This window comes from Cnephaeus nilssonii (genome assembly GCF_951640355.1).
Source record: "Cnephaeus nilssonii genome assembly, chromosome: 18".
Lineage (NCBI taxonomy): Eukaryota > Metazoa > Chordata > Mammalia > Chiroptera > Vespertilionidae > Cnephaeus > Cnephaeus nilssonii.
Genome location: NC_137089.1, coordinates 41570934 through 41596119, shown reverse-complemented (window position 1 = coordinate 41596119; position 25186 = coordinate 41570934). Strand labels below are relative to the sequence as shown.

Sequence of the window (25186 nt, the reverse complement as noted above, 5' to 3'; positions counted from 1 at the left end):
CCCCGGGGCTGGGGGCAGGGCTCGGTGGGGCGGGCGCGCCGCGGGGCGGGCCCGGGCGCCCGGGGAGGGGACAGGGGCGGGCGTGGGGCGGTGCCCGGCTCACGTGGGCGGGCGGGAGCAGCTGAAGGTCCGCGGCGGAGCCGGGGCTGTCCTCTCGCGCGCGGCGCTGGCCAGGGCGGCGGCGGTGAAGGAGGAGGAGGAGGAGGAGAGGGAGGAGGAGGAGGAGGAGGAGGAGGAAGGCGGCGGTGGCGGCGCCGGCGAAAGCAGAGGGGAGGACGGGGGCGGCGTCGGACTGGAGCCGAGCGGCGGCGCAAGCTGCCCGGGGCGCTGTCGTGCGCTCGCCCGCCGGGCCCCCACCCCCGAGCTACACCCTGCCGTGCCCAGCTCTGCCCGCGTCCGTGCCCCCGCGGGGAGCGCGCCGGGGCTGCCCCCCGAATGACGGGCGGAAGGTTCGACTTCGACGATGGCGGCACCTACTGCGGCGGCTGGGAGGAGGGCAAGGCGCACGGGCATGGCATCTGCACGGGGCCCAAGGGCCAGGGCGAGTACTCGGGCTCCTGGTCGCACGGCTTCGAGGTGGTCGGAGGCTACACCTGGCCCAGCGGCAACACCTACCAGGGCTACTGGGCGCAGGGCAAGCGGCACGGGCTGGGGGTGGAGACGAAGGGCAAGTGGATGTACCGGGGGGAGTGGTCCCATGGTTTCAAGGGGCGCTATGGGGTCCGGCAGAGCCTGTGCACCCCGGCTCGCTACGAGGGTACCTGGAGTAACGGGCTGCAGGACGGGTACGGCGTGGAGACCTACGGGGACGGAGGTGAGCGGCGTCGCGGGCGGCTGGGCCGGCGGGCGCGGTGGGCTTAGCGGTGGCTGCGGGGCGGCGGGCGGGGGGACCGGAGACGCACGTGTCCGGGAACCCGCCAAAACACCTGGGCTGCCTCCCACCCACCTCCCGCGCCCGTGTGGAGGGTGTGTTGGGACGCAGCTGGTGCGAGGGGGGTTGGGGGCGGGGGGATCTGACCGGGGTCTGGGCGCGGGCGCCGTGGCCACCCTCGGGGCAGCCAGGCGCGAGGATACCTGGCGGGCGCCAGCGCAGCGCTGCCACCGGGAGGAGACGCCGCCCGCCCGGGAGGCTGGGCTGGAGCGGGGACGCTGTCACTTGAGCCCGTCACATTACGTTCCGGATCCCTCCCTCTCCCGGCCGGGTTTGAGATCGCCACTCCCTGGGAGTTAGAGCGAGCGCCCTGGGCTTGCGAGGCTGGCGGCGGGTGCTGACCGCTCCCGGATTGGTTTCACGAGGAGTCGTATTTCGCTGCTGGTCCTCTAGTAGCCTAAAGATAGCAGTCAGAGCCCCATAAGTAGGATGTGGGGGGAATGGTGCCTTATTTGGGGGTGCGTTTGGAAACACCCCAGCGAGGGGAGTGGAGAGGGCACCTGACGCAGGTGGAGCTCGGAGGGTGTGGTGTTTTGTTAACTAGTTTTCCTTCGGTTCCTGAAGTATTGGTGTTCGGTCAAGTGAATGGTAGTGTTTTGTTGATCTGGAGCTGTATGGACAGATCACTAGGAAAACATTTTAGAAATGAGCCAGGAACTCTGGGTTTTAAAATATTCAATTGGGAGAGATCGTCTTGATAGTCGTTAAGTTAGCAGCTGCTTTACTCCTGAGAATGGCAGTGCCCAAAACTGATTTGCGCACAGGTGCATGACCTAAACAGGATGGTGACCAAAACTCGCCTTACAATGCTTGCAAAAGAATTTATGTGCATGTAGAGCAGACTTTTTTCTTCTCCGTTAGGAAAGGTATACATTATTGAAACAGGTGTCAGAACCTGATGAATTTCCTTGTGTAATAAGCTGAGAAAGATGGATAGGTCATGCTTTGGCAAAATACATTTTCTAATAATAAACATAATCATAGTTCATTGAAAGGGGTTGTAGGAGGTGATGCCATCTTTTGGAGTTAGGCAGCCCAGAGTGGGAAGATATTAAAGGGACCCAATTAAAAGTTCCTCCAGCCCAGTGCAACCCCAGTTGCCTATTTAAAAAAAAAAAAAAAACTTATACAATTTATACACTTCACTTACTCAGAACACGGGCCGCCGTGTTTCAAATGCAAAACAGCAGAATGGTGGGATATGCTAAAAAGGACATTTTTGGGTCCTAAATAAAGGACATGTTTCTCATGGATTAAAAGGAAGGGAAAAAAATCATTCTCGAATACTGTTATATGGGCTGTTTGAGTCCCACATTCCACAGTAGTTAATTAGGGCCTTAAATGTTCTGAATGGGCCCAGGGTACCTTGGTCGGCAGCCCTATCAATATGTTAGCTTGTGATTGGATTTCATTGGAGGCCCCAGCTCTTCAATATAATTAAATTCCATGCTCAAAAGTGGGACACAGTACTTATTTTTTAAATGTGTGCATCATGTTATAACCTTTTAGGAAGGCTGTGGATAGTTCTCTTCAGTTCGGGAAGGTTAAAAATAAATTAGTCTTCTTTTAAAGTTACTACTCATTAAACAAACTCTCTTGGTTTAGAGTATTCATTTTACCTAGTAATCAAAAAATATATATAGCACAGTGAAGGTCTCTGTATGTTTTGTGGAAGCTCCAGGAAGTGTTCAGGCTGACTTTGTGGATAATCTGCCTTCTGTTTAAAATTTTAAAAAAATAAATAAAAACCTTAAAATTTGGCATCACCATAAAACAGTGGTTTTCTTTTTCTACAAAAAAAAAAAATCTAATATGCCACCAATTAAAAAGGGGGGAAAAAAAAACCTTAAAAATCATGATTGTGAGTTTATTTGTGGTAGGTGGCTCCCTGCTTTCTTTCATTTGTCACTCTTTGATTAGAAAGTCCTAACTCGTAAAAGGTGGGGTCTAAGTGGAAGTGTATAACTTACTTCATACGAAGGTTTTGGCCGAAATAGGAATTAATCACTTTCCCTGTTGTTACTTGAATTAGCTTGGGATTTTTTACTTTTTTTTGCCCTCTGCACAACTAGATGTTTGTCCCTGTACACCCTCTGTGGGACTTAGGGAAAATCTGATCCCGTGTATTTTGGGGTGACATTAAGTTAGAGGAGGAAGGAAGTAGTAATTCCATGTGAGAAGTATCATGTGACTTATTAGTGATTTGTGTGTGAAGTGTTGCTGAATAGAAACCCCTGAATATTACATCAGAATAAATTGGTACTGTACTCATGAAATCCAAGTTGAGGTGCCCAGCATTTTTGGTGCAAATTCTGATCTGCTGTACTTCATTTTTTCCCAACTGTCATAAAACCACTGGAAATGTCTAGGAAGACACATTGTCGTTAACGGTATTCGTACTTGCACACACCCATCTGTAGCATATAAACGTAAGTTTGCATGCAACAGTCTTCATTTGATTGGAACTCGTTCTGAACTAGAGGCCTTCCAGTACAAAATGGCTCTATCTAGAAAATCAGCTCCCAGGTGAAAAAATCATAGAACAGAATTTAAAACCAAGCCCATAAAAATGAGTCTTAACGCTTGTGAAATCTGCATCTATCTTTAAGGAGCCGAGAGGACCTCATTAGAGCTTTAGTTGCGCAGCAAATAAAGAAGTTGAGACCCACCTGCTTCATAAAGAAACAGTGGCCCTTTTTTCTAGTTTCTAGTTTCACTAACTAAACTAAATATATTTTAAACTTCAGATTTGGCTGTAAATTGGTTTCTAGCAAATCCACTAAGGAATTCTTCCATATACTGTGATTTAACAGAATAGGATGGGAATGTGGCCAGCTGTTCGCCTGGCCTTCCCTACTTGACAGTTAATCAGAGTCCTAAACTTTCTGATTATTGTTGTTGCTGTAGACTGCTTGGGTTTTCAAGCAATACTTCTTTGGAAATTCCAAATATTAGTCTTACTTTTGAGATATCAATTCAAAGAAACTAGCTGTTAATGTTCTCTCGCTGCTAAACATTTACTAGGATAATATGATTGCAGTTTAAAAGTATAAATACTCTACTTACTGATTCAAACAGCACCCCTGGAAACTTTTCTGGCAAAATTAACTTGTCATTACGTAGGAAAGTTAGAAGGATATAATCTCAGTATTCCACATTTATTTAAAAGAAACAAAATATTTAAAATAAGGTGGTTTGTTTTAGTATGTGTAAGTCAGATTGTATACATTTTATCCTAGAATTTAAATTGTATCTATATGGGCAAAGGTAAAGTCAAAATTGACATTTCCTGATAATTCCGTTTTCCTCACTGTTAAGGTGGTGATGTTTGAAGATGGCTAGTATTCAGCAGGGAATTTCTTACCTTAAAATGTTCTATATGACTGGTCCTGCCCTTTTGGTTTACCCTTAGAGAAAGCGATTGCCCACCTACCTCCTCAGAAGTTCCTAGATATCTGGTTAAGACTTTCACATCTGCCAGCATATGACATTCTCAGTACCAGACCTATTTTGTATTTCACTGTTGCCCTGCTATTATCTGTTTACTAGTATAACAGAATGAACAGAAAGAGAAGGTAATCTTGAAATTAGTCCAGATTTTTTTATTTAGGAGCCACTGTGGCCTTAACTTTTAAGTGCAGCCCTTGCTAACACAATGACATAAAACAACTAGCATTTTTGCTCAGAATTTTGAAATGAAATGCATGCCACACAATGGACATCTGATGTGGCAATTTAAAATGAAAAATGACTTCAAGGTAGCTCTATGAAATCAGAAACAAGGAGGTCAAGACAGACCGTAATAATGATTCATTTTCTGTGATCCTGTGAATTGTTATGAATACAGAAGTAATTGCATCTTAAAATTTCCACATAGCTTTGTTTGGGGAGGTACTATAATTTATTTTTTATTACTTTGTATAAATTAGCTATAATGTGGTATTCAAGTGGTTTATTTTTTTTCAATTATGGCTTACATTCAATATTATTTTGTATTAATTTCAGGTATACAGTTAGTGGTTAGACAATCATATTTTACAAAGTGTTCTCTCCCTCTCCCCCCACCCCAACATTTCCAGGGGAGGTACTATAATTTAAATTTTGCTTTTACTGAAAGGAAATGGCCTTGATTGTGAAATGAAAAATTTAAGTTTGCTAATTTTAACATTCATTTCTTCCCAAGAATATTTAAAACTCTGCACCAGGCTATTTTTTAAATGTGCCTTTGCTAATTTATTTAATAGAAAACCTTACTGAATGTAAATTCTTTAGATTAGAGGTTATCCTTTTCCTGAAAAGGCATAATATTCATTGAAAAGTGATCTGGTATCAAAGTTTTAAGACATCTTTGCTCTGAGATGAATTCCATAATGTTAAGAATGGGAGGTTTCCTTTGGCCTGATCTCAGTTTTTCTGGGAATAAATAGTGTATTCTTTTTCACCATAATAGCTGTTTACTATAAAGTTACCAAACTCCTAAAGACTACAAACCACACAAGCCATGAGTCTAGAAATGTTGTGTTCTCTTAGGATAATTCCTGCCCTCAGCGTGCTTCTAGTCGATACAGTGGCATGGGCTAGGGCAGTGGTCGGCAAACTCATTAGTCAACAGAGCCAAATATCAACAGTACAACGATTGAAATTTCTTTTGAGAGCCAAATTTTTTAAACTTAAACTTCTTCTAACGCCACTTCTTCAAAATAGACTCGCCCAGGCCATGGTATTTTGTGGAAGAGCCACACTCAAGGGGCCAAAGAGCCGCATGTGGCTCGCGAGCCACAGTTTGCCGACCACGGGTCTAGGGAAATCGGATGGCCCGGAGAAAGCAGAAATTTGGCAAGTAATATGGGATAAACCTTTTTTTTTAATATACATATATTTTTTAACTATAATTGACATATGTTAGTTTCAGGTGTGCAACATAATGACTCCATATGTGTGTATCTTGTGAAATGATCACCGTAGTAAGTCTCGTCCACATCTATGTCATAACCTTCCCACCTGGAAGTAGACAGTGTTAAAACAAATTGCCTAATTTTTCATGATGGTTCACTATATTCAGTATATATATTGTTTTTGTCAAGTCACTGTTAGCTCAAAAACTTCTACCCAAATTTAAGTAAGAATCCTAAATATTAAACTTTTCCCCACCCCCTCAAAAGGGTGAACATGGTAGAAAGAAAATTTAAGATAGTTTGTTTGTTGACCAATACCTTAATAATTTCAAGTCCTTGATCGTGTTGGAATGTTATACCAACAGACCCAAGAGTCATTTTTAGAGTTTTTCAGCTAAATTAGAGTCATTAATAGTAAAATTAGAATGAAATGCACAAGTAGAACTCATTTCATCTTCTACTATGGCACTGCCTTTCTAAGAGGGATTTCTTTTTTTTCTTTTTAAAAATAAAAAAAATCCAATACAGTTAACATTCAATATTGGTTGTAGGCGTACGGCACAGTGGGTTAGACATTTATATAACTTACCAAGATCAGAGGGATTTCTGCTGTGTTCATTTCAGGGGTGAAAAGTTGGTTTCCAGTGACCACTCTTGGTATTTGAAAGTACTGGTTCTATCTGACACTGGCATACATTTCTAGATGAAAAGCAAAACCAGACTATTGGAAAATCCTATACAATTCCAAACAGGCTATAGAGGACAGGGATTCCCAAATGAAAAGGTTCCCTTCCTCTGGGGAGGCTGTGGGATTTGACCCTGGGCCCTGTGCGCCTGGCTGTCCAAGTGGACAGCGGCCCTGGCAAGGATCCCGCGCCCTCCACCCCGGATTCATACTGTGCTTTGGTCTCTCCAAGGTACCTACCAGGGCCAGTGGGCCGGCGGCATGCGGCATGGCTACGGAGTGCGCCAGAGCGTGCCCTACGGCATGGCCACGGTGATCCGCTCGCCCCTGCGCACCTCGCTGGCCTCGCTGCGCAGCGAGCAGAGCAACGGCAGCGTGCTCCACGACGCCGTGGCCGCCGCGGACACCCCGACGGGCACCCGGGGCGGCTTTGTGCTCAACTTCCAAGCTGACGCCGAGCTCGCGGGCAAGAAGAAGGGTGGCCTCTTCCGCCGGGGCTCGCTCCTCGGCAGCATGAAGATCCGCAAATCCGAATCCAAGTCTTCCATCTCCAGCAAGCGCAGCTCGGTCCGCAGCGACGCGGCCATGAGCAGAATCAGCTCCAGCGACGCCAACTCCACCATCAGCTTCGGCGACGTCGATTGCGATTTCTGCCCCGTGGAAGACCACGTGGACGCCACCACCACGGAAACCTACATGGGCGAGTGGAGGAACGACAAGCGCAACGGCTTCGGCATCAGCGAGCGCTCCAACGGCATGAAGTACGAGGGCGAGTGGGTCAACAACAAGAGGCATGGCTACGGCTGCACCCTGTTTCCCGACGGCTCCAAGGAAGAGGGGAAATACAAAAATAATGTTCTGGTCCGTGGAATAAGGAAGCAGCTCATACCGATAAGAAACACAAAAACTAGGGAGAAGGTGGACAGAGCCATCGAAGGCGCGCAAAGGGCAGCTGCCATGGCGAGAACCAAAGTGGAAATAGCCAATTCAAGGTACGTAAGCGCAACGTGCCCGGTTCTGCCGGGCCGTGCCATGTCAATTTGTCTGTCAGTGACATCGCCAATAGGTCCTACCCCTGCCGGAAGCAAAGGTGGCAAGTGATGAAACCCAATAGAATCAGAGTCAGAAATGTCCCCGCACTGTTCTGAAACTTTCCATCATCAAAAAAAACGTTGAAGGCACATGGAGGTCCCCTTCCTGTTACAAATAACTTCCCTAATCCTTACTGTGATGGAGTTCACGCAAGGCCTGTGTTTATTTTCCGAGCCCAGAAAGTTATACACATTTTAGAAAGTACTCCTGAGATACTGCCATGGAAACATACCTGGTATAGATGAGTCCCTTTATCCCAATACGTCAGTTCTAAGTGTTTCCAACTCCCTCCCGTAGAATTATCCTAATTTATAAAATTCGGGTTCTGTTTTCTGAAGCCTGGTAGGTGACATTGGTTTTGAGGAAGCCTCCAGGGTCTAGATCGGCAGAAGTTTGGAAGTTACATGACAAAACCTAGCATGCATTCTTGAAAACGACATGCGAGAGGCAGAGGCACGAAGGCTCACAGAACTCGCCTCATTCTGTGCAGGGAAGATTAGATCACTGTGTATTAAAAGGAAGGGGGGCGGGGAGCCTGCCGTGGACAGATGGGACTGTGAGTGCGCCAAGGTTGGAAGAAAGTAGAGCAGTAGAGACAGGCTGGAGTGAGGAGGAGAAGGTGGGTGAATAAGAGATTGAGAAGTAGGGTGTATGTGGGCACAGAAGGTCTGTGTAACTTAAAGTTTTACCACTAATAGCTGGGTTCAGGGATCCAACAAGAGGGATGGAGAAATCGGTTGGGAATAGAATTTTATGAAGGATGGATGTCATGTTAAACACAAGAGAAAAAGGGGCGGTTGTCGTTGGAAATATTTTTTAGCCGTATTTCGGTGGGTGCTGCGGGACCGCAGTTGTGTGTGACTTGAAGCAGACATTTAGCATAGAATATTAACAGTGCGTTTACTGTCCATAGAAGTAAACCTCCTTTGAAACCACAAAAGATCATCATGTCCTCAGGTTTTTATTCTTAGCATTGAATGAAAGACACCCACCTTTTTTTTTTTTTTTTTTTTGGTTGAAACATGAAATTTCTGATATTTGAACTTTTTCATGTGGCAATTTCATATACTTCCAGACCTATGAAGTTTGTGCGTGTGGTGTGTTTTTTGTTTGTTTGTTTTTAGTGTTCCTATTCTATGGCTACTATTTACTTCTGAGTGTCTGAAACACTGCTTGGCAAATGGGAGATTTTGCATTATTTATAGCAGGGGTGGGGAATGTCCGGCCCTCGGGCCGGATAAGACCCACGAAATCATTTAGTCTGGCCCTGCCAAGGCATTAGGGGTGAGTTAATTAAATGTTTGACAAAATATAGCAGGCTAATTTTTAAGTTGATAATTTTGTATGGCCCTCGAATGATGTTATAAATATCCAAATGGCCCTTGGCAGAAAAAAAGGTTCCCCACCTCTGATATATAGATACCTATTCTAATACTAAAAGTTTTTGAAGGTTTCCATTGCATCTCAAATCAATCCTCATTTAAAGTTAGTATTTCTTGTTAATCAGCACAAACTTTTATGAAAGGTCTCTCCTGTCTCCACTGCCAAGCATCTTTTATGTTAGATCTTGGTTTTCTCTGATCACCAAGCAATGTATCTATCTGCTTTTCCATTTGCTTTGTAGATAGGATGCTTGGCACATCTAATCTGCTGGCTTCCCTGGTCCTCAGCTAACTAAAACCAGTCATATACCTAGCATGTAATTTCTAGCACACTCCTGGATTCTCCCATTTTATTTCCACCTTACAACCTAGTGCTATAGTGGAGGCAGTTCAGTCTTGCCTGATGGAAAGTAAGCCATGCAGGACACTCTGGCATCAAAAGACTTTCTTATGCTTTCTGTGATTACTGAGTTTATGATTAGTTTATATTGGAGGAATCTACATAACGAAAGGTAACCGCTTGCAATACAAAGCTGATCTGTGATTATATTAGTATGATAGAGCTCTTACCCAAGTCCTAGCCATGTCCTCTCTGCTGGAAGTCTTTTGGGAGTGCTATTCTGTAGTTTGGGAATACTGTGTTATACAGTTTATAATCGAGAGTTCTTTAGCTTAAGATATTATACTTTGCACTGGTTAACTTTGTAAAAGACTTTAGTTAACTACTCAAAAAGGCTTGGTCCATTATGCTCACAGTCACAGGGCAAATGCTGCTTGACTCCACTTATGAAAGTATGGAAAGTGGCCAAACCCATGGAAACAGAGAGTGAAAGTGGTTGCCAGGAGCTTGGGGGAGGGGGACGTGGGAAGGTGGGGTTCAACAGGTGTAAAGTTTCAGTTTAGCAAGAAGAAGAGTTCTAGAGAGCTGTGCACAGCATTGTGTCTGCAGTTAACAATATGCTAGTGTGCACTTAACGTGTGTTAATAGGGTAGATCTCACGTTAAGCCTTCTTATCAGAATTTTAAAAAAAATACTCTTTGGATGATACACTAAACCAAAAATGCCCACTCAGTGAAGCCTTTCTATTTTACTTACGTTCACTGTTGTAGTCCCCATCCCTTGCTTTAATGACTACTTCAGGTACTGAGCTTTGCAACTCGTCTTGGTAGGAAGTAACTGGAGGACTGGCATTCTCCCGGTACTAGCTCTGAGTTTAGAGTTCTACCTTCTTATAAAACTTTTTTTTAAAGTGGGGAGGGGCAGCTTCTGTTAAGTTTTTGGAGCTCACTGCCTGGGGAGGCCTTCTAGCCGTCTGACTGTCATAACCCTGGCTCTAGACTCTAGGATGGAAACAGATGGTGACAGGACGGGAGAGCCAGCTAAAACAGTGACAACCATAGGCCTTTGCTTGCACTACCTTCACTTTGTCAGATTAGAAGCAAGAAGAAGTAGGAGACGGGAGTGGCCAGCCTCACTGGAGCTAGCGGGATGCATGGCTGCGAGCTCCCAGAGCTAGGGGGAGTGACAAGGCAGGGGCAGGCCAGCCTGCCGTGTGGGGCCGTGCTCCTCCCATTACCCCGTTAGCACGATATGGACTCTCAGTGCCCACAGCTGGTAACAGCCACACCTAGGCAGGTAGTGTCAGGAGGGAGCCCTGTGCGGTCCCCTGTTCAGCTGGGGCCCCAGCCATAGCTGCATGGGGGGGGGGAGGGGGCGGGGGGAGGGACCGAGCAGCCAGGTAGAGGGTGGAGGGCCTGAAGCTCAAGGTCTGGCGCGCAGGTGAGCTGGCTGCATCTGCTCCCGGAGCTCGAGTCTGGGTTCCGTGTTTGCCAGTTTTCGACTTCAATATAAAAAATGACGGAGTTGGAAACAATCCTTCAGGAAAAGTATATGTCCCACACCTTTCTTTCAAAAGCCATATTACTATTTCATACCACTCCCCCCCTGCCCTCCATACCCAGAATGACTCGGCCATGACAGCTCCCCTTCGCTGAGCCCTTCCCTCTGCCTGGCCCTTACCCTGCTCCCGGGCCTCCCGCAGGCTGCTCTGTCCTCAGGTTTCGGCACAAAGTCTCTTCTTCACTGAGTCTCTCTCCAACTCCGCACCCTCCCACCCCACTGCCATGTCCCCGGTCTACAGCCCCCACTGGGCTACGCTGTCACTTTATTCCAGCCTGTTGGTTTAATAGCTCTTTCTCCAACGAGGTCAGACAGCCGGGCTGCAGGCAGCTTTGCTCACCTCTGGATGCCCAGCAGCTAGCTTGGATCCGGGCCCTTCCCTAAGGCCCCGAGTAAATATTGGATGAATGAGGGAATTAAATTCTCACTGCTTAGGGTCTGAACACGGCCAGTGCTTCCCATTCCGTTCTGCTGGACATTTATAAGTCACCGTTTTAAGAAAAGAAGCATTGCGCTCATAATTCATCAGGCTCTACTCTAACAATAGTCAGGAAGTGCAGAAGATGCGGAAGGGTGAGTTGCAGGTGCCCTTTACTTCAATGAAGTCAACATCATTGAAGTGTCATAACTAAGGCAGGGCCAGGAAGTGAGAGCTTCAGGTTAAGCCAAACTGTTATCACCATTCCTCATAGGTGTGAGCTGGTCCAGCGCTACATGCGGGTACTTCCTGTAAGCAGATATGGAGACTCCAAAAAGTCACCTTACTTAACTAGAACAGCATTAGTCCCTCCTGCATATTGGACATCACCAGCATATATGAGACGTCAGGACATGAGAGCTTACTGCCTTTTCAAAATCAAAGTTTGCTGAGTGCTCAGCTGGCTTAGTTTTCCTCTTGAGAGATTTTTCTTGTCTTTGCCTATTTAGGGTCATATTTTTAATGATCCTCAATAGAACAGTCCCTCGCAAGATTGCTTGACTGGATTCGTACTTCACTTATTAGTCATTAAAACCCAAGGGCAGGCGGGAGTCGGTGCACATCATGGATCCCAGTGGAACTTCCTGCCACCAGGAGCAAGCTTGACCTCCGCCAAGTGGTGGGAAGGGCAGGGAATTCGAAATTCTTCAATTCTGTTGGACAGAAGGATTCTCTTTCTCTTTTGCAAATCAGAATTAAGTTCACATTCTGTCTGTCTTTCCTTCCTGTCTTGGGGTCATATCATGTCTTTGAAAACAATTTTAGGTCACCTCTTCCGCGAACTTTTTGCTTCTTCTCCTGGGGCTCTGGTTCATTCCCAATTATTAGCGTAAGTCATTTTTGCAGGAAGGCACGTCCTTGTCATGCCTAACAAGGCATTTTAATGAAAAGCCTGTTAAGCGGGTAAAGAAATTTCAGAAGGAAATTACCTAAAATGTGGGAGTTTACAGCTCACGAGAGTATTAATTATTTTCTGTAGCTGTGCGCCTGTGTTCTTCCATATCTGCCTTTCTGCCTGTCACCTGTTCCCACCTGTTATCCCAGCCCTTCTCCACACTAATTCCAAAGGCTCGGTTAAAACATTCGGACCCTGAGCTGCAGACAAGTCATCATGAACGAGGACTGGTAACTTGTCTCTTTCTTCACAGGAGGGTTGCTGTTAGAGTTGAATGAGGGAGTGGGTGTCACAGGGCTTTGTAAACTGTAAATCACTGTATAGAGTTAATGTTTCCAAAAGCACGTCGACCCTGCAAGTACCATTGCCCAAAGTGAAAGCGGATAGAAGACCAAGAAGTCAGACTGGGATGGAGTTAGAGTGGGGGGGAAGGAAGGGAAGGCAGGCTTGGGAAACAGAAAGAGGGATAAACAAGAGGAAAGGAGTTAACCAACCCCCTTCCCCCACCCCTACCCTCCCCCACCCCCTGCCACCCAAGCTTGAGCACTGTGTGCAGACGTGAGCACGGTTCAGAACTCGCCCCCTTCCCAGCCTCAGGTCTAGGTGAAATCAGTATACTGTCAACAGGCAATTCTAATTTTTAAGACGAAAGAAAATGCCCAGGGAAATGGCATATGTATTTATTTCAGGCTACACTGGGGCACTATTCTGAAGACAGTATAGGAAAATAAAGATATTTCTCTTTTGAGCGTTTGGGTTTATTAGTGTGGGTCACCAGTATCCTTTGTGTGCATTGTCCGTTTTGTATGGCACATAACAATCTTAGATACGCATTTCTCCTCTTCGCCCACAAGCACCCTTTTCCCATGCCGAGAGTGAGAGCCTGCTGCGGTTTCCTCCCGTTCTTCTCCCGGCTGTTTCAAGAAAGTCGCGCTCCTCTGTACCAAAGGCCCAGACCTCTTCCTGGGCCGGGCAGTCCCTGAGACGCCTCCGTGTGGGTGTGCGGAGGGAGCAGCTGGAACCAGAAAGATCACCTGGGCCAGCAGCAGCTCTGTCCCACCCCCAGCAGGGGGGAGTCAAGCTAGGATATCATCGTCCCCAGAGTCCTGGCTGGGGAACAGAGAGAAACTCCTGGCCCAGCCCCTGTCCTTCAACTCTGATCTCTATCACCTCGCCGTTTAGCAGGTCATTGCACAGCACATGGGAACATACTGTGTTATGAGAACTTTGTAAAACATCCCGAGGCTATCTTGTTGCTAAATATCTTTCTTTAAAAAAAAAAAAAACCTCTTCATCCAGCCCTTCCAAGTCCAGGCCCATTCAGAAATGGTGTGGCGTTGAGGTGGCCCTGTGTTTTAATGATTAACGTTCAAGCGGTAGAGATTGAACGAAAATTGGTCTTGGGCCATAATAATGGGAGGCTCACACAGTTTTCCAGACGTTGGGCCCACGATAGACATACTTTTTGAACCCTGACTCAGGTAGGCATGGCTCTCCACTTTGATTAAACAGAGAGGGCAAGGAGAAGATGCCGTGTGTGGTGTGGATGGGATAGGAGAGCATGTTCGATTCAGTACTTGATGAGAACTGGAAAGAAAGGGGGGAAAAACTATAATCCAGGGTGCTGATGATAAGCTAGGTTTTGGAACACGTGTTGGCCTTGTTTTAACTGGAGAAATCTGCATTTACTTCAACAATACAAACTGCAGCAGACCATCTCATTTAGCTCTGAAATATGACATTTTTGTGATTCTGTGAATGGGAAGCATTCAAGCATCAGTTACGCTGTAGGAGAGCTGCATTTGTAATGAAATCCCCCCTCCTGTAATGTCTTCCGGAAAGCCAGAGGCATGGTGGCGTTTGTGGTCCGTCCCAGGTGCTCGGCAGGAATTTGAGCTTTGACCTGGAGAAACTCTGCTTTGGGGCAAGCGTCGAGTTCCGTGTGCATGTCACAGAGCTGGGAGCCGCCTCCTCCGGGCAGCTGCCGGGCAGCCCAACCCGCCCACTCACAACTTTCCATTATGGATTAAGCTGACTGCCAATCTCCCTTCACTCAAGACACCACGCTGGACGCTTGCAAGACCAGTGCCTTGCAAATCTTTGAGATGCTTTTCTTATTATAGATGAAATATGAACATTGTGTTTAGGAACAGGATCCAACAAATGCCAAAGGTATTTATGTAAGTCATTCAGCTTCAGTACAACAGCCTCTTGAGAATTAACCAAATAAGCTTTTAATAATGTTGCCCTTCTGTCTTAGTTGGTGTTTCCCATTTATTTGGATAATATACTCAGTTCAAAATAAGCTGCTTTATCAGAAATTTAATTAACATGTAAGGAATCAAGGCTGCCTCCAAAGTAGTGCAACTCTTTGAAGTCCAATCTTCTTAGCATTTCCCCGTGTGCCAAAAGAAACTTCCTCAAGCCAAGGAAAACACACTCACTTTCTAGCGTCGTTAAAACATTCACTTATGCCAGAGATTAACAAATAGTTGTGTGAGTTTTTAAAAACTTTGTAAGTAAGGTAAAAATTTCGCTGAATTTTACTAGAGCAAGTCAATCAAATTTTGATCTCAGTTGCTTGGTCTAGAAGCCCCCCTAATGTTTAACGTTTTACGTCGGTGTCAGAGTTTTTTTGAGTTAGTATATCAAGATTTCATACATTCGCATCCATCCATTAGGGCCCAGGGTTGAACATCCTATGGGGGGAGCCTGTTAGTCAAAACATGTTAAGCTATCCCGTAAGAGCTAGAGTTTAGGGTTCAAGAGTCGAAGGGAGGAGCACCAGATGGCCGGTTTACCTGTCACTGGTTCCCACCCCCTCTTGCTCGTCCCAGTGAATGGAGAATCAGCTCCGCTTTGGACTGATAGATTACCTTGGAAAGATGCAAATGCCCTGGACGGGTGGTACCTTAGCCCTTGTCTGTCATCAGTTACACGTTAGTTAGCACTCTGGTTTGGATGCTTAGCCCATTTGAGAAGATTTGGTTCTTAAACTCAGTGAAACATTGATTTTATTTTTTTGATAAGTGATTTCACATATGCATATATAATTATTTACTTAAAGACAGAAGGAAGCCAGCCTCCCACATTAGTACATTTCTACAGTATTTAGAGTCCTGATAAAGCCATTTCCGCTGTCAATGCCCACTTCACATTTGCTCTCTCTAGCCTCCTTCCGCCAAGTGTATGAAGTGCTTGCTATAGAAGACTTCTTCCTATCACTACTCATTTTAATTGTCTCTTTGTGACATTAATTGATTACGTACTATGTAAATGTAAAATTATGATTGGGACCCAGTCCTTCCCATGATAGAGTCTAGGTGGGACAGAGAAAACATTTAATTACCTGTCGGATGACTGGTACCTAGCTGTGAGGTTAGGTAGCCCAGAGGAGGAACTTAATCATAGCCCGGGGATGGAGGCATGCTTTTGCAGGTGGTATCCAACATGAGAACCGAAGGATGTGCACATGTTCTCCAGAAGATGGAGAAGAGTGCCAAGGACAACAGCCAGTGTATTTGGGCCACTGTAAAATACTGGGCATGGCTGGAAAAGAGAGTGCTAGGTCGGGGTGTTGAGAGATGAGGTGGAGAAGCAACCTCAATGACCTGTAAGGGGAGGTTTGGACATTATCCTCAACACAGGGGCGGGCTTTTGGTAGTCTTAAGCAGGAATTACCTGGTCCGACTTAGAAAGATCACTTTGGTTACAGGTAGTATAGGGGTAGGGAAGAGTAAGGAGAGAGAGAACTGGAGAAAAATGAAGTAGTGATCTGCTAACTAGCAGTCTAGGGAAGGAGAGTCCATGGGCTGAGCTAAGCGATGGCAGTGACGATGGAAAAAAGCAAATGTTGGGCGAGAGCCTCCCAAGCAGACTCAATGGGACTTGATGGTTGGTTGAATGCGTGCGGTGGACCTAGAAAAGGAAGTCAGTGTGGTTCTGGATGGCCCACCGGATGGGCGGTGGTCCTGTTGATTCACATACGGACCTGAGAGTAAGGTACGGGTTTAAAGAGGAAGATGAGTTTGCAATGGATTTTTGACTTCGTGAATTTTTGAGGTGCTGGCCCCAAAGACAACAGGGAACACAGGCCTAGAATGCAAAAAAGATTCCCACTCTTCATATGGAGCTCAGACCAGAACTCGGCAGAACGAAGACACTTAGGAGGCCAGGAAAGGAAGTGTATGCAGATGATGTTAGAAACAGCTCTTTTTAAGAAGCACACATACAGCAGTTCTCACATTAAGTGACCAGAAATCTGTTGCCTTTGAATAATGCGACTCAAGTATCAGAATGTCTGCACTTGCATTTGTGAAATATATGCTTTCGAAGATTTGTGCTGAAGGGACCCACCCAGTGAGCAAGATCCGCTGGCCTGTTTCTTTCTTGGCAACAGAGTAGAACAGAATATCACCCTTGCAAATTATTATGCTAAAGAACATCATTTGGCAAACATTTATTTAGTGTCAGCTCTGTCCAAACATGGCAGTAGGCCCTAGGCATACAGAGATGAATCAGAAACAAAACGTGTGGTGAAGCACAAATACCCTGCTGATGGGTCGGTAGTGCTTCTCTGCAGCTGGGCAGGTGCTGTGAGCACAGTGGGGCTGCAGGTCAGAGGGACACACACACACCCCGCCCTGCGAAGTACCTAAGCCACTAAGCCAGCCTGCGTGTGCCTGAATGCCCTCACCCCCAGCCTCTTTCCGTTGCCTAACCCCGCGTTAAGTTCCTCCTGGCCATTGGACGGTAGACAGTGCTTCTCCAGGTGCAGCCCACCACCCCCTGCAGCACATCTCAGGGGGTTCCTAAAAATCCCTGGCCCCCCACCCAGTGCTAAATTAACCTTTCTCAGGGCAAGGCCCAGAGCTTCCCAGGTTACTCTTAGGCAGTGATGGCGAACCTATGACACGCGTGTCAGCACTGACACGCGTAGCCATTTCTGATGACACGCGGCCGCATGCCGAGGATGAAACATTTGCTGCTCCTGAGGATGAAACATTTGCGACTAGAGTCTTGGAGTTAGTTTTTTCCTCAAAGTGACACACTACCCGAGTTATGCTCAGTTTTTTGGCGAAGTTTGACACACCAAGCTCAAAAGGTTGCCCATCACTGCGTCTTAGGCATACTAACCCTGGTCAGTAAGTGTAGGTTGAGTTTTGATAGGAATGAGATCATGAAGGTTTGGCGGCTAATTTTCTACCGATGGCCTTGGGGAGTCTTTAAAGGGATTTGAAGGAAGCCATCAGCTTTTGCGATGGAGTTAAGTGGGCCAAGACCCAAGGCCTGGCCTGTGGAGGAGAGGATAAAGACCCAGTCAAGGTCAGGGTGGTAGAGAGGCAAAGGATAAAACTTACAGGAATTGATGGACCAGAAGTGGTGGGTAAGGGATGGAGGCGAATCTTAGATACGAGTGTCTGATATTGCAATGGCTCTCAGTCATGTTCGTGAAAAGGTTCATTCATTCCAGAACATGGGGGAGTTTTGTCAAGCATATTAAACAGGTAATCTTCTGGGTCTCTGACTCCAGTCCATAAATCCTCAACAAGGAGTGGGGCTGAGGAAGTGGGCACCTGGACCCATTTGTCACAGAAAGCCCAAGTCTGGGCGACTTCCCCTCCATCTGCATGGTTTTTGAAGCTGAAGTCACATGCCGGTTCCAGCGAGGTTTCTGATAAAAACTATTCAATAAGTGAACATAGTGAAACATCGCTGACCATTTACTTTTCCAACTCCAGGTGTGTCCGCAATCAGAGGAAGGTGGACTGAAAGGGACAGTGACCCACTGTGTCAGTTGTTGGGAACATAACCCAAATTAACACGCACCAACCACGTTAAGGAGCGCAGGTCACCAAGCAATGGCCCTGAGCTTTCAGAACTACTGAGCACCACGTGCACACTCAGGACTGCGCTGGGCCCGGAGGGGGCGGGGGTAGGCTGGGCCCCACGCCTCCATAAGCTTAGAGCTGGTTGCACATATCTCACACTCACAGGAAGTAGTTAAATCACACGGAGAGGTCACTGTCAGCCCTTCACTTCTCAGTGCTCTGCCTCGCGCCATGCAGGTTTCCAAAGTTCTCTAAAGGGTCCGTCTTACAGAAATTAAACAGGAATCGGTTGACTTGTTCAGAAAGCGCTTCCAAAGACTTTTGACGTAGCTTCTTGGGTGGGCTTTTCTTTTTTCATGTTACTGCACAAAGTTGATAGTAAAAGCATTTTTCAAAATTATCTTATTCTTCTTGCACTTCACTAAATTGGAATAGCTTTCAGCCTATTGTTGGAATGATGAAAATCTGATTAAGGAGTGAGCCGTCACTAATGTTTAATTCCATCAACGAAAATGAGGGACAGGGAAGCATATTTAGGGATTTTCTTTTCTTTTTTTTTTTTTTTTTTTTTTTCCTTCAGAACCTTCAGTGATGTGTTAATTTTGTGGTGTTAGAGTTGTTAGGAAACTTTGTTGTTGAGAAGTTTTCTTTAAATCCAGTTGCTATGTTGGTAACAGTTATAACCGTTCCAGAGCCTCCGCTGTATTTGGTGCCCAATAAGATCTTAAAGGTATTTCAAGGGAATAGAAGGGGTAAGCCAACAAAGGAAAGAAAAATAAAGTCTCAAATGACCATCCCCCACACACAGGGCCTGTGTAAACATGTGTGTAGACGAGTCTACATGAGCATGCGTGCATATGAACGCTGGCCCTGAAGAAATGCCGAGTAATGAGAAAAAGGAGAAAAATTGGAGACGGCATGAATATGGAGGGGTTCCTTGCATAATTGGTGTGTCTGGTGCCAGATGGAATTGGTCTGGAATGATTTCATAGAGAATTGGAGCCTTGAGCAATATTTTGAAGGGAAGCGAAGGCATGGTTTTGTCACAGGGGCAAGCGGGGTTTTTGCCAGGTGGGGGAAGGACAGCGTGTCCGGTGACTCACAACCTGAAGAGAATGAAAATCGCTCAGAGGCAATAAAGCCCAGCAGTGCTCATTATCCGTGGGCAGGACTGTCTTGTACCTTGCTGGAGATCTTGCTTTTAGCTTCATAGCCTTATTACTCTTCTCCTCGTGTTCTCTGTCCTAGCAGCTCCCGTTACCTATAGAACCTGGAAATAGGGGTCTTTCCTTTGCAGACACCCTCGTCCTGCCTCCAGGAGAGATGATCCAGAAAGGCAGCACATCGGTGGAGAGCGGTGGTGCTAGTCTAAAATTCCTGAAAATTAATGCTTTTGGTTTGTAGAAAAGAATACACACAACAGGAAAGTAGGAGGCTAGAGATGCTGGCTATAACGTTTTTGTATGATTCAGACTGTAGAGCTTCCTCCTCGTTTGAGAAGTCTTACAAACATGTGTACAAAAGTGTATTCAGCCCCCTTGTGGGCTGTGCACCCCCCTGCTGGTGCGTGTCATCTAAGATGCACAGTGGGGTGCTTTGCCGTGGCGTGAGCACAGCTGAGTCATGGGGAGAGAAGAGGACAATTAGATAAGGGTGCTGACTGCTCAAGGATCTGAAAAGCACTATCAGGTGTTATGCAACGCGCAAGTGGAAGCCGCCTGAGTTCCCAGCAAGTGAGTAACATGAGCAAAACAACATCTGAGGAGAATGGTTTGCGCTGCCGTGCACAGGGGGTGGATCCCAGGCAGCAGCAGTTGGGACAGAACCATGAAGGACAGGAATAAATGTGTCCAGCCGTGAAGAACTGGACCCTTGAAATTTGCAAATATACAGCTGGTTTTGTCCAAGGGAGTTAAAACGCTAGGATCTGAGCATCGTTAGCTCAGAGCACAAGGGCTCATGAATCATGGTGGAGACATTTGAGGAGGAGGATAAGGAATCTTTTGACTCATGGACATTTAAAGGAGGAACAAAACGAGAGATGAGAGTCCTGTAAGAACGGTCACTCTCAAGGCTTGCGCATGTAAGAGCTTCCAAAGGAAAGGAAAACATCAAAATCAAAGATTCACGCTGTCCTCCGTAATAAAAGAGTTGTTCGGAAAGCGAGTAGAGAGGGCTGGGGTAGAGAGATTTATAAGGAATTTTCCAGGATGGTGACCCATGTGTGGAAAGAAGCAGGGAATTATTTTATCCTAAAACACTTAACCTAAGACAAGGTACTGAACCAGGTTTGAGTGTGGTTGTAACTAACATATCTATTTGCATAATTCCATGATTTAAAAATCAAACCAAATTAACAACCCCCCCTTTTTTAAAAAAAAAAAAATTACTTTGTTAATAGAGTAGCCATTGCAGTATCTAGCTCAAGCATGTCAAACTCAAAGGCTAACACAGGCCAAATAAACGAGGCGTGCGTTCCATGGGCCGCGAGTTTGACATGCTTGAGCTAACTGGTCAGTCAAAGGGTACTCAGAGCTTTCATGGGATCCTCGTGCTCACTTTTGTTTTGGACTAAGTCCGTATAGACAAATGAAATGAACATCTCTGACTCTCTTTGCCTTCGAAAAGGCATCTTTCATTTTTATTAGTTACCGTTTGTGCAAAAATGGATCAAGAGAATGAACACAGACATGGCTTGCATGGAGATACCTGTCTTTGTAGTTAAATAAAGAATGTGGGAGCTTTGCAGTGGCTAATTTCAGGCCCTGGACCTTACCATCCAGGGCTGCACTACAGGAGGACGTGTGTAGGTGCATTGCCTGCGTGGAGTAGGGAGGTAGCATGGAGGACAGTGAGTGAGTTAGGGGGTCCGCAAAGAGCACTTGGGTTCAGCTTATGATCAAAACCAAGGGGGTCCCGAGGGTCTGTGTTTTTTTGGTTGTCTTTTTTTTGTATTATGTTCCATGATACCATCTATGGCCTTCCCTAGTCCCTGCTCTGACCTGTCACTTTTGTGGGCCCTCCTCTCTGGTTTGTAGCAGAGAATCTGCCTAACCTCCCGCTGACAGTCTGGCTTCTCTGCAAAATCCCTGCTTAAAAGGACCCCCTTGCTCAGCCAGGTGTGAGAAGTCCCCTCTCCTGCTAGAAAGCAGGCAGGGGTGGGGTGTTGATGAGATACAGGGGTCTCTCTTGAGCAGTCTGACTTTCCTGTTAAGAGGAATCTGGTTACATGTATATTCTGTTCTAGTCCATCAACAGTGTTCTTATTACTCACAAAACAGGAAAATATGAAAAGAAAAAATACTTTTACTAAGTGGCAAACACCTCTTAAATGAATCAAAATATAAAATTGTTTATCTTACATGCTCTTCGGGTATAAACTGCTCTTTCAAAATCATGGGGTACAGCCCTAGCCAGTTTGGCTCAGTGGATAGAGCATTAGCCTGCAGATTGAAGGGTCCCGAGTCTGACTCCAGACAAGGGCATGTACCTGGGTTGCAGACTCAATCCCTGACATGTGGGAGGTCAACCAATTGATGTGTCTCGCTCACATTGATGTTTCTCTCTGTGTATCTACCCCTCTCTTCCACTCTCTCTAAAAGTCAATGGGGAAAATATCCTCGGGTGAGGATTAACCAAAAAAAAAAAAAAAAAAAAATCATGGGTAGCACTGAGTCATGCTTTATATGTTTGTCTGTAGGAGGACTCTGAATCAGCCAGAGATGTATAAAGCTTAAGTTTTCAAGCCATGGAAATTAAAAAGGGATTTCTTTGTAGAAAAAAAGAAAGTTTTTAGGCAAATTGATATAATTATAGTCCTTGTACCAAATAAGTATAAAAACCTTTAAAACTTAAAACAGGCTGTGCATAACTGGATTTTCTCATGACATTTGCAGGATTTTTTTCCCCCCTCTTTTTTCAATCCTTTTTTCCCCCTTCCATTCAACCTCTAGAATAAGTATGAAATCCTACTTGCTTAAATTCTAAATACTTTTTAGAACTCTGAATTAATAAGTACTGAACTAATGAACAGCGAAGCTATACAGACTTACTAAGTTTTCCCTGATAATTAAGCATAAATCTAAAGCTAGCTTGAATCATTTTTAGTAAGAATGAAATGTTTACTTATGTGACGCCTGAGAAGAAAATGATATGAATAGATCGTTTTTAGACTTCAGTGGCCTATTATGTTTATTAGTATACTAGAGGCCTGATGCACAAAATTTGTGCAAGGGGCTCGGCCCTCGCAGCCACGGCGGCTTGCCTCAGCCCTTGCAGCCCCAGCCTCGGAAGGACATCCGGAAGGTCATTCGGCTGTCCGGTCTAATTAGCATATTACACTTTTATTATTATAGATACTGTATAGCAGTGATTCCCAACCTTTTTTTGGCCAGGCCCACCTAAGCATCTCTAAAATCCTGATGCGCCCCCCCCCCCCCGCCCCCCGTGACATATAATTCTTATTATTCAAAGTGCACTCCTGTTCACATGGAGGAAGCCTAAAAGACCATTAACTTGATCTAAACAAGCTTCCAAAGAACACAGCATCCATGAAAGAGAAAAAATAAAAAAATGAAAGGACAGTTGAAATACTGAGGAAGAAATCACTAAGAAATTGTTTAAAAAATAATAATAATATGAAGTGATATGAAAAAATAGCAAATAAAGTTTCACAACATATAATAGAGAACTGAAATGCATAAAAATGTCACAATATATATAGACTATATACGAGGCCCCTAGAACCATAAGAAATGCAAAAAATTTACTGTTAATAACTCATTCTCGAATTGCCTCCCTTAAAAATCAAATTACGCCCCTGTGGGAACCACTGGGGTATAGCTAATAGAACCAGTTCTATTTGTTATACCTTGCATGGAACCTAGCACAGATGTCAAGACATTCTAGGTACTCTAAATACTTGATTTTCTTTTTTTTATTGAGGTTATTTGGGGTCTTTTGTGGTTCTATATAATTTTATTTATATATTTATTTTTTTTATTTTTTTATTGTTTAAAGTATTACAAATAGTATGTCTTCTTTTTTTCCCCATTGACCTTCCCCCGGCCTCCCCTACCCCCCATCACATGCCCTCACCTCACCTCTCCGCCCCCCCCCCAGTGTCTTATGTCCATTGGTTATGCTTATATGCATGCATACAAGTCCTTTGGTTGATCTCTTACCTCCCCCACAACCCTTTCCAGCCTTCCCGCTGTAATTTGACAGTCTGATACTTCTCTGCCTCTGTATCTATCTTTTTATTCATCAGGTTATAATGTTCTTTATTATCCATAAATGAGTGAGATCATGTGGTATTTTTCTTTCACTGCCTGGCTTATTTCACTTAGCATAATGCTCTCCAGTTCCATCCAAGCTGCTGCAAATGGTAAGAATTCCTTCTTTTTTATAGCAGGGTAGTATTCCATTGTGTAGATGTACCATAGTAAATGGTACATGCACAGGCCAATTATAGATGTACCGTAGTACTATTGTAAATTGTGCTGCTATGAACATAGGGGTGCATATATCCTTTCTGATTAGTGTTTCTGTTTCCTTGGGATATATTCCTAGAAGTGGTATTACTGGGTCAAATGGGAGTTCCATTTTTAAATTTTTGAGGAAACACCATACTGTTTTCCACAGTGGCTGCACCAGTCTGCATTCCCACCAGTACTGAAGAAGGGTTCCTTTTTCTCTGCATCCTCTCCAGCACTTGTCGTTTGTTGATTTGTTGATGATAGCCATTCTGACAGGTGTGAGGTGGTACCTCATTGTTGTTTTGATTTGCATCTCTCGGATGATTAGTGACTTTGAGCATGTTTTCATGTGTCTCTTGGCTTTCTGAATGTCCTCTTTCGAAAAGTGTCTATTTAGGTCCTTTGCCCATTTTTTTATTGGATTGTTTATCTTCCTTTTGTTAAGTTGTATGAGTTCTCTGTAATTGTTGGAGATTAAACCCTTATCGGAGATAACATTGGCAAATATGTTCTCCATGCAGTGGGCTTTCTTGTTGTTTTGTTGATGGTTTCTCTTGCTGTGCAGAAGCTTTTTATTTTGATGTAGTCCCATTTATTTCTTTTCTCCTTAGTCTCTCTTGCCCTAGGATCTGTGTCTGTAAAGATATTGCTATGACATATGTCTGCAATTTTGCTGCCTATGGAGTCTTGTAGGATTTTTATGGTTTTCCATCTTACATTCAAGTCCTTTAGCTATTTTGAGTTTGTTTTTGTGTATGGTATAAGTTGGTGATTTAGTTTCATTTTTTTTGCATGTATCTGACCAAATTTCCCAGCACCATTTATTAAAGAGGCTGTTTTGATTCCATTGTATGCTCTTGCCTCCTTTGTCAAATATTAATAGAGTATAATGGCTTGGGTCAATTTCTGGGTCCTCTATTCTGTTCCATTGGTCTATATGTCTGTTCTTGTGCCAGTACCAGGCAGTTTTGAGAACCATGGCGTGGTAATATAGTTTGATGTCTGGTATTGTGACCCCTCCAACTTTGTTCTTCTTTCTCAGGATAGCTGTGGCTATTCGGGGTCTTTTTTTATTCCAGATGAATTTTTGGAGAGTTTGTTCTAAATCTTTGAAATATGCCATCGGTATCTTAATAGGTATTGCATTGAATCTATAGATTGCTTTAGGTAGTATGGGCATTTTATTTTATTTTATTTTTTAATAAATCTTTATTGTTCAGATTATTACAGTTGTTCCTCTTTTTTTCCCCCATAGCTCCCCTCCACCCGGTTCCCACCCCACCCCATGCCCTTACCCCGCCCCATTGTCCTTGTCCATAGGTGTAAGATTTTTGTCCAATCTCCTTCCGCACCTCCCCACACCCCTTTCCCCCCAAGAATTGTCAGTCCACTCCCTTTCTATGCCCCTGATTCTATTATATTTACCAATTTATTCTGTTCTTCAGATTTTTTATTCACTTGATTTTTAGATTCACTTGTTGATAGGTATGTATTTGTTGTCACTTTGTTGTTCATAATTTTTAATCTTTACCTTTTTCTTCCTCTTCTTAGAGAGTACCATTCAGCATTTCATATAATGCTGGTTTGGTGTCTGTGAAGCTCTTTGTCTGCCCTTCAATT

General features: G+C 44.9%; 1 protein-coding gene across 1 annotated transcript in view; it reads left to right on the top strand.

Annotated features, from left to right (window-relative positions):
• The first annotated feature begins 264 nt into the window (after positions 1-264).
• JPH1 (junctophilin 1) overlaps positions 265-25186 on the top strand; it is an 89142-nt gene continuing 64220 nt past the window's right edge. Inside the window, exons 1-2 of the mRNA XM_079796692.1 lie at positions 265-814; positions 6744-7503. Coding sequence (XP_079652818.1) covers positions 436-814; positions 6744-7503 — 1139 coding nt within the window. The 5' untranslated portion in view covers positions 265-435. The remainder of the gene's footprint in view (positions 815-6743; positions 7504-25186) is intronic.